Source organism: Cricetulus griseus, chromosome 3 (assembly GCF_003668045.3).
Source record: "Cricetulus griseus strain 17A/GY chromosome 3, alternate assembly CriGri-PICRH-1.0, whole genome shotgun sequence".
Classification (NCBI taxonomy): domain Eukaryota; kingdom Metazoa; phylum Chordata; class Mammalia; order Rodentia; family Cricetidae; genus Cricetulus; species Cricetulus griseus.
The window spans coordinates 268,758,747-268,768,915 of NC_048596.1; the positions used below are offsets into that span (position 1 = coordinate 268,758,747).

The 10,169-nt window shown below is 49.2% G+C and overlaps 1 protein-coding gene across 3 annotated transcripts in view; it reads right to left on the reverse strand.

Moving 5' to 3' along the window:
• Positions 1-7,474, reverse strand: part of Fam120a (family with sequence similarity 120A) — a 97,460-nt gene extending 89,986 nt beyond the window's left edge. For 2 of the 3 annotated variants that reach the window (XM_027409975.2, XM_027409973.2), the window contains exon 1: positions 6,961-7,474. In XM_027409975.2, coding sequence (XP_027265776.1) covers positions 6,961-7,434 — 474 coding nt within the window. In that variant the 5' untranslated portion in view covers positions 7,435-7,474. The remainder of the gene's footprint in view (positions 1-6,960) is intronic. The other variant, XM_027409974.2, reaches the window with a different exon arrangement.
• Positions 7,475-10,169: the final 2,695 nt, after the last annotated feature.

Consider the following 10,169-nt stretch of genomic DNA (forward strand, 5'->3'; position numbering starts at 1 on the left):
TCAGACACTATGAGTATGTGGATGGCATGCCCCTCACAAAAGGTGATACTGGACACCAGGAAAAAGCATATAAAAAGGAAATCCCACCTTGAGGGAACTCTCTAAATTGCTTTGACCACTGAAGAGAGCTCAGGATGGGAAGAGACAGTGGGACTCTAGAAAGGAGACCTAGGTGAGGACAACAACTTGATAACAATCAGTGCTCAATGACAAACTGGTGCTCAAGAGCTGAATCCAGCCTAGAGCACTGTTTTGCTTGGCTTGACAGTTTTTAATTGGGATAACTTCAAATAAAATGTGGAGTTCTGGTTTACTTGAAAAATCTGGACATCTGGCAATGTGGATGCACAGTCCTGCCTGGCTTTCATGCACCATGGGAGTTCATGTCTGTAATCCCAGGAGGCTAAAGCAGGAAGGCAGCCATTAGTTTGAAGGCAGCCTAGTCTACACAGTTAGCTCCAGGCCAGTCTGGGCTACACAGTGACACCCTGTTCCAGACAGGGAGAAAAGTAAAAGGACAAGACAAGACAAGACATGAGAGGAGATGGGAGAGTAAATGAGGAAGAGAGTAGAGGGAAGGGGGGTGGGATACCAACTGCAAAGGCTAGGCAAACTACAGATCACTACTTTAAAAAGACAACTACAGGCAGGGTGTGACGATGCAAGCCTTTAATCCCAATAAAGGCAGAGGCGGGATGATTTCTGTGAGTTCAAGACCAGTCTACAAAGTGAGTTCCAGGACATGCAGGACTAAATAGAGACCTTGTCTCAAAAAAAAAAAAAAAAAAAAAAAAAAAATTATAGACACAAAAATATTGCTGATCATGTTAGTATAATATATGACATAAAACACATAGCTTCTGCAGCCACTATGATAACAACAAAGCAATTTTGAAAGAATTAAATATATGACTGGTGCAGCTTAGTGATAAAGTACTTGCTTAGCAAGCATGAGGCCCTGACTCAATCCCCAACACCACTAATATGTGTGCCAAGCGCGCAAGTGTGCGCGTGTGTGTGTACACATATATGCTAAACAAAATTGCCAATTAGATATTCTGCTTCTGAGTACATACTTAAAAGAAATAAAAGCAAAGATTCAAATCTATTCACTATTCATTTTTCATAATAATCAAAAAGAAGGAGAAATTCAGATGTCTAGCTATGGATACGTACCACACAGAAATGGAATATTGTTTAGCTTATTAAATTACTGACCCTTGAAATGGTAAGCTGCCGTTACATGCCCTGGAACATTTCAGTGTCTAGCTGTCTACTGTACCTTTTCTGTTTTGAGCTGTAAGAGCCATTATGCTAAAGTGCATCCTGTGTTCATTACAGTCACATACTGTACAGGTGTGTAGCTGAGAGCAACAGGTCTCCATATCCATAGCCTGTAGGCTACCCCAGTTAAGTATAATTCAAGAAACTGCCTGAATATGAATTCCTCCTGTCATTAAGCAATATAGGACTAGTTACAAAACTGACATACTAGAGTAAAATATTTATTTTTAATGGGTGACCAATTTGAGTAAATTCTGAGCTGTATTTCCTGGTTACTTAAAGGCCCCTGAGCATTGCTTAGTTCTCTGGATGTAATGATGTGTGGTTTCTTCTAAACAGAAACCCTGTTGCTCCTATTGTAACTGCAAAAAACTATGTAGCCACACCCCTAGAGTATTCACACAATGGAACTGGACTTTTGACTTTAGCCTGCACTTCCCTTTGCAGGGTGCCTAGTCGCCACTTGTAACTGAGTCAGTAGATGCTGCTTCTTGCCATAGAAAATGACCAGTAAGATACGGAGTACGAAAGGGCAGAGTGAATGGGAACAAGAACCAGTGAGCATCCAGGCTGACACTGGTTACTCATTGTTGCAGACTTGCAAGAAGAGACCATCAGCCTAAAGTCAAGTGTGTTTTCTTGGCCTGGCTGGAAAGAGGAGCACCATTTTGTGTAAGCTCTGAGTAAACAGACCAGAACCCAGATTTACCAAAGCCCCACTGGAAGGAGCTCAGGATGAGGTCTGAGGAACCTCAGGGTAAGCTTTCACACCTACACCTCCAGTCTGGTAGGAGAGGTGTTTAGACAGTGCCTGTGAATTAATCTCACCAAGATTCTTAAATAAACACGAGTCACTCCCCAAGGCTTCAAAGGTTACCACGACTCAAGGTACACAAAGGCCACTCTACCAGTGTGACCAGCAAATGCCATGTTCATGAAACACTGTGTATGTCCACAAGAACATAACCTCGAGTATAAGCCAACTTACAATGGTCACGGAGATCCACTAACTGTACAAAACGTGAAGCCGGCAAGACGGCTCAGCAGAAAAAGGACCTACAGCCAAGTCAGAAAACCTGAGTCTATCCCAGGACCCACATGGAGAGAAACCAATTGTCCTGTGACTTCCGTTTGTGCCCCTGACACATGTGCCACACCACAAAATAAATTTAAATGTAATTTAAAAACATAGTTATTACTCTAGCAAAGACGCATTCTCTAAATAAAAATGACAGGAAAGTATAGCTTTCTGTCAATTTATAAAACACTAGAAAAGGTAGTAGAGTAGGGAAGGGGAAGATAGAGATGGAGATGACCAAAAGGGATGGTTTATATGTATGAAACTGTCAAAGAATAAATAAAAGATATCCATCCAATTTGAAAAAAACACTAGAAAAAGTGAAATAGGCCGGGTGTTGGTGGCGCATTATTAATCCCAGCACTCAGGAGGCAGAGGCAGGCGAATGTCTGTGAGTTCAAGGCCAGCCTGGTCTCCAGAGTGAGTGTCAGGATAGGCTCCAAAGCTACACAGAGAAACCCTGTCTCAAAAAAAAAAAGTGAAAAAGATGGTTTTTAATATTTTTGTAACAAGTGTTTTTATATAATGTGCATAGGTGTTCAAGACAATTTCTTTACCAATATCTACCTTTTTAAAAAAGTAGTCCTCTCCTGACTTTCACAGCCACTTCCTAGACTCCCATCCCTGTGGCTTTCTCTTTCAGAGAAAGTCCTATAAAGAGAAGCACACTGAGAAGTGCGTGTGGGGGGGTGTAAGTCAGATGCTGACAACGGGCATCTTCCTCAAGTACTTTCTACCTTTGTGAGAAAGGGTTTCTCACTGAACATGGCGCTTACTGGCCAGCAAGCCCTAGGGATCTTCCCATGTCCACTGCGCAGCACTGGGGTTACAGCTGCACACTGCCCCCATGTCCACGCTGCACACCAGGGTTACAGCTGCACACTGTCATGCTCACCTTCTTCTATGGCTGCTATGGTCCTACATCAGATTCTCCTGTTTGTGCAGCAGGCATTACCAACTGAGCCACCTATTACTTGGGGTTTTTTGTTTTGTTTTTTTCCAAGACAGAGTCTTATGGAGCCTAGGCTAGTCTCTAACTGCTATTCAGCTGCAGTTAGCCCCGAACTTCTTATCCTCCTGCTTTTACCTCCCAAATACTGAGGCCAGAGGTGTATGCCACTATGTCCAGTTTATACAGTGCTGGCCATGGACTCCTGGACTCCACACACGAGGCAATGCTCTACCCACTGGTTATATTCTCAGAGCAAATGCTAGTGCTTATGAGAATAAAGTTTCATTAAGAAAAATACCCATTAGTGGGATTTGCTAGAACATGTACACTTATTAAGAAACTGCCACTAGAGAAAAGGCTCAGTGATGAACACTGGCTGCTCTTCCAGAGGACCCAGTTCAATTCCCAGCAACCACATAGTGGTTCACAACCTTCTGTAATTTCAATTCCAGAAAATCCAATGCCCTAACCTCTGCAGATACCAGGCACAAAAGATGTGTACAGACATACATGCAGGCAGAACACCCATACACACACACACACACACACACACACACACACACAACAAACAGTTAAACAGAGAACAGGAAAGGTAATTTTTATGACTCAAAAACATCCTTTTTAAAACATGCACCATACATTATTACTTTTTTAAAAATTATTTTTAGAGTATTGATGTGTATGAATGTTTTGCCTGCTTGTATGTCTGCGCACTGCATTCACACCTGGTGCCTGTGGAACTCAGAAGAGGCTTCTGATCCTCTGGAACTGGAGTTGTAGATAGTTGGGAACCACTATGAGGATGCTGGGAATCAAATCCAGGTCCCCTGTAAGAACAAGTGCTCTTAACAGCTAAGCCATCTGCCAGCCCCTCAAAGTCATCCTCATAGAATAAATACTGCAGTACCCTCAGGGATACCAAGTCCACGGGATTGTTTTCTTGGTTAAAAATAGCTCCCAGAATTCCGCCTGCTTTCTGCAGTTTCACATCTTCTCTCTGGTGTCACTTTTTGCTATTAATGGTGCTCCTGCCTCCAGCAGACTTTCTTCTTCAACCTCTCTCTCCTCAAATGGAGTTAAGGATATGGACAACTGGGGTTGCTACAGCTATATCTGGAAAGGCTGGAGCAGGCTGAGCGAGAGCACAAAGGTCCCGGATCCTTCAGGCAGGAAAGACAACACTATTCTCCTGTCATTGTACCCAAGGTTCTTGACATCTTGCTTGGTTGCTAAGACATTTCTAAAAGCTCAATCTTGTAGGCATTTTTCAAAAAGGTGAGGTTGCTAAGAAGACCACAGGTTCTCACCCTGAAGCCCATGCGCTAGCCTCAAACTCAGGATCCTCCTGCCTCAACTTGCCAAGTACTGTGCGACAGGCATGCCCCACCAAGCACATCTAGATTGTCTCCAGTCTAGCTTCACACACTACATTGATCAAAATCCCAAGTACCTACTAGGTATGGGAGGCATTCACAAGGGCCCAAAGATGTTACAATTAGACAGATATGGTGTCCTTTAAATCTCAGCCTCAGGAGGCAGAGGCAGTGGCAAGTGGACCTCTGTGAGTTCGAGGCATAGAACTCTCTACATAGAGAGTTACAGGCAGGTCAAGACTATAAAGTGAGATCCTGCCTTTAAAAAAAAAATTACACTTTAGAAGAATCAAACATTTCTTGCAAAAATGGCAAAAGCACACACAAGCATTTGCACACACACAGAGATTCTAATCTGAATATTCGATGTTTTCTTGAATGTTGGCTGACTAAAGATACAGCCCAGTGCTGTTAGCAAAAGCAGATAATAAAGCTCACTGTGTCTTAAATGTCACTTCCCATCACCAAACAGCATTAAGCCAGGACCTTTTCAGGCTGTCCACCAGAGGTGAATCAGAGAGGAAGGGCTCCACTTTCCCCTCCCAAGAGCCCCAGGCTACAGAGAAAAAGTGAGAGGCACACACACAGCCTCTCATACTAACTAGCTGAGAAATGACACGCCGTGTATCTGCCACCCTCCTGGGCCAATCACCACTCTTCCATCTGCCTCCACCCACAGACTTAAACACAAGTTCACCAATTGCAACAGGACCCTGGGTGGGACTTCCGCAATCAGTTTAGGTTTAACTACCACCATCTCATCACTGCCAGCAGGGATGACCAGGAAGAGGGAAACAGTCTAAAACTTTCAACTCAAGCTCAGTTTCCAAACAAAAGAACAAGTTGGAAGACAGTGACAAGTGTAAAAACTCAAAACAGCCTCATCCCCCTTGCCCCTGAAAATAAGTGTTTTAAAGAAAACATGAAAATGCAAGCTATCCAGACTTTTGAGGATCAGCTAGGTGCTCAGCTTTCAGTCAAGTGCTGGGCCCTTAAGTTCTCCTCTGGCCCAATTTTGGCTGCTGAGCCTTCTGCCAAAGGGACAGACAGCAGAAGGCTGACAATGTGCAGCTCTCCTTACCCACCCATCAGGGCCCACTGAAGGTCACTGAACGCTTCCTGTGCAGCAGAAAAACAGCTCTTGAAAGCTGGTGCCTATGCCAAACGACCCCCAAAATTCTTCCTGATTCTGAACTAGTACACTCAGACCAGAAACACAGAATTGAACCACAGAACTAACAGGGACCCATCTCAACAATACACTGAAATCTAACACCAAAATTTTACCATGGGCAGTTTCTCCAAACATTTCATTTCCAAAGGCAGAGGAGTGGGGGCATCTACTCTGAGAATCAGAAAGCAGCAAGAGCCTCTACACAAAGTTCACCTCCCACAGCTTTGGAGACAATCTATTTTGAGCTGCTTGTCCCTAAGGCCCTGGCGATCCACTGTCACTGTTTATTCTACAGACTTCCACGACAAACCTGTTGCTGGGAAAGAGCGGGTTAATTTCGACTGATGCATACAAATTAAGTCTAAGACCAGCGGGTAGCCTGCCAGCCCCCAAAAGGAGGGGAAGAGACTGAGGATGTTGGGGATGACACCACCAACCCCACTTGGGTCTGTCCCCCAGCCTCAAGTGTCTCATACACAAGTCTACTGGTACACAGCAGACCAAAGAGAAAGTGCAGAGGGATGGCTGTGGGCGGACTTCAACCACACCGGGCCTAAAGGGCCCGCCATCCATCTTGCTCCAGGCCCCCTCTGCGGAGCTCGAGTCGAGCCTGAGCATGGTGACACCCTGTGTCCCGAGAGGGCCCCTGAGAGATACTGAGGCCTGCTCCCCTGGCCTTCCACAGGCAGGGGCACCCAAGACTTATCCTGGGTCAGACTGGGCTTCCCGGAACTAGTCCAGCCCTGACACTGGCCCAAAAGGACCCCACAGGCCCAACTCAAACCCAAGCCCGAAGTGACCCGAGGCCAAGCCTTGAACCCTGGCCCAAGGGACCCCGGGCCCAATTCTGACCCTGGCCCAAGGGACCTCAGACTCAACTCCGACCCCTACCCAATCAACTCCAGGCCCAGCCCAAACACAAGCACCAAGAGGCCAGTAGCTCAACCCTGACCCCTGCCCAAGTGACCCCAGACCCCAACCCTGACCCCAGCCCGAAGGGATTCCAGTCTAAGGGGCACCAGGCACGACCCTGACTCGGGCCCAAAGGGACCCCAGGTCCACCCCTGAGGGACCCCGGGCCCGCCGACCCCAGCCGCACCTTGACGTGGAAGCGGATGAGCGCCAGGCGGATGCAGTGGGCCATGCAGACCGGTGGCAGGAACCAGACCTTGGGCGGTGGCGTGCCCTTGTTCTGGACATGGCTGACGATCTGCTGCGCCGTCTGGCGCTCGTTGCCCTGCCGCTTGACCCACTCGTGCAACCGGGCCTTCTCGAGCGCGCCGTTGAAGAAGACGAAGAGCTCGATGTTGCCGCCGAAGCAGGCCTTGGCCAGAGCCGCCAGGTAGCCGAGCATGTGGTTCCACTGGCCGCCGCTCACCCAGTCGGTATAGAAGCCACCGTACAGGCGGTGCAGGCAGTTGTCGGCATCCACCAGCAGGCGCAGCGGGGTCTGCGGGGGCCGCTGCCGCCCGCCGCCCACCAGACTGCCCCGGGCCAGCTTCTGCAGCTCCACCGGCACCACGGCGCTCGGACAGTGCTTCTCGATGTAGTCCTGGAAGCCCTGCACGCCCATGGCTGCGGCGGCGGCGGCGGCGGCGGCAGCGGCGGCGGCGGCGGGCGCGCGCGGGCGGCGGCGGCGGCGGCGGGGCCGGCGGCGGCGGGGCGGGGGGCGGCGGGGCCGTGGCGCGGCCGGCGGGCGCGGGCAGCCTCAGGGCGGGCTGGGGCTGGCCGGGGCGCGCTCACGGCCACCTCGGCCGCCATGTGCTGCCACCTCCCAGGGCCATGTCTGGGGAGGGACCTGCGCCGCCGCCGCGCTGCGAGGCCGAGGCCGAGGCTGGGCCGGGCGGGGCGGCGCTGACGTCGGGCCCGCCCGCGCGGACGCGGAAGGCGGAAGAGGCGGCGCCGGGCCGCGGCCGGGCCCGGGGCGGCGGCGGGCGGAGGAAGAGGAGGAGGCGGAGGAGGAGGAAGAGGAGGGGCTGGTGGCGCAGGCGCAGGCCTCGCCCGGAGGCCACGGGCCTCGGAGGCCGGCCCCGCCCAGCGCGCGGCTGCGAGCTCGGGAGGCGTGGCCGGCGGCCCGCGCTCCTCCTCCACCGCGTGGTGGGAGCCGCGGGGCGAAGAAGCCGGGAGCCTGGCACCGCGAGCCGCTGAGGAGGACGGGGGCGACAAGATGGCGTCGCTCCCGGGACAAGGCCGTGACTCGACGGCCGCGCGTCAGAGCCCGGCTGAGGAGACGACTCTCCGAGAGCCGCAAGCCCGGCGGCGTGGCGCCGCCCTCCGGAGACGGGCGGACGTGCGCTGCCCCGGGGCTGCCTGAGGAGGCCGCCAGGATCCCGCTGAACCCCGGCGGCGGCGGCGGCGGCGGCGGTACGTAGGCTCTGCTGGGAGCAAGCGCTCTGAAAGAGACGTCTGTCCCAGCGCTCCCGCGCGGCTCGCCTGGTACAGTGCCAGCCGGCAGGCACGCAGCCCCGGGCCCGACCCCTGTGTGCAGCGCGGGCCTTAATCCCCGTATTCCGGAAGAAGTGGAGGCCGGAGGATCAGAAGCCCAAGGTCGTCTGCGTCCGGTTGGAAATCATCAGCCCGGGCGGCAAGAGACCCTGTCTCCAAAACCAAGTTTAAAGGAGCGTGTTTGCTTACCTGCGCTCTTCATCTGGGCTTCCTCTGGGCGCGCCGGTGCTGGAGCCGGGGGCACGCAGAGCTCCTGAGCACCAAGTCCATGCAGACCCAAAGCCCCCGTCGGTCTCCGAGAAAAGGCAAACGGAGTTCTATAGTTTTCCTTTTTTTAAGAATATTTCTATTCCTTGGCAGCTTCGTCCATGTCTTACAATGCATCGTGATCATAACACCTCATTCTTAATCTCAAGCCCAGGCCCCTGTGACGTAGATAAAACGCTCTTGGTGCCTTGATGGAATTTTAAAACCCGATAAGTTATGCCACTTATGTATAAAGTTAGAGATGAGGACAGGATCACGTGTTATTTGGAAATGGGACTTGCACTTAAAACCTCGCTAAAGAATAACACCCCCAAAATAGCCAAATTTTTTTGGAATTCATAGTATACAAGATTGAGCATGAGTCTCCGTCACTTGTATTTTCAAGAACAAGATTCCACATATTTTCATGCAATTGTTTAGGTTTGTGTTTATTTTTGTTGAGGTTTCTTGTTTGCTGGTCTGTTTCTGCAGAGCTGGGGGGGGGGGAACCAACTCAGGGCTCGATAGCCCTTTGCCATTGCTGACTCCCCATGCGGTTTTTATTTCTTTTAAACATTCGTATTTAAAAAGAGAGAGAGAGAGAGAAACCCTTTTGTGCTAGTAGTCATAATTCTGGAAATAAATGTACTTTTCATCTTAAAACAGGAACATCAAGGTTCTCGAGGTGGACCACCGATTCTGTGTCATCTTCACTTTGGTCCTTCCAAAAACCACTTTGTCCGTGAGAACCTTGGCTTTCACTGACCTTCAGGCTAAGACAGATGCTAAATACTGGATTTATACTCACTTCCTACTCCTGTGGTTAATGATGGGGGAAATGTTTGGCTAACAACAGTGCAAATAAAACTCAGGCGTTGAGTAATATTTAAATTCTCTAAATACCAAGGTAAAAGTAAGCCCTATTGAAAAATAAAACTTTTTTTTAAAGATTTTGTTTATTTTTTATGTATACAACATTCTGCTTCCATGTATATCTGCACACCAGAAGAGGGCACCAGATCTCATAATGGATGGTTGCGAGCCACCATGCGGTTGCTGGGAATTGAACTCAGGACCTCTGAAAGAGCAGCCAATGCTCTTAACCTCTGAGCCATCTCTCCAGCCCAAAAAATAAAACTTTTTATCTGCCTGGGAATACAATATGATTAGGGGATTTTTTCTTCATTTAGTCTTTGGGTTGTATTAAATTTTTCATGAAGAGATTACCAAGCTATTGAGAAAAAAAAAAAAACTGAAAAATTAAAATGTTAAAAACTGCCTAACCATAGGCTTCACAAGAATTACCAAATAAAAGTAAGATTACTGATAGTGGTAGGGGGCACAGATCCTTAATCCCAGCATTCAGGATGCAAAGGCAGGTGAAGCTTTGTGGACTCAAAGCTAGTCTGTTCCAGGACAGCCAGTGCTACATAGAGACCCTGTCTCAAAAAAAAAAAGAAAGAAAAAAATTATGATTACTGAATTAAAACGAAAGCCAACCAGTGTGTAAAATTTACCAAGCCCTCAGGAGAAATGCTTGCTTTTAGCTCTTTTCCATTTTAACTTGTTTCTGGCCAGTTAATTCATCTCTGTTTAAAGCAGGAAAATATTGCCCAT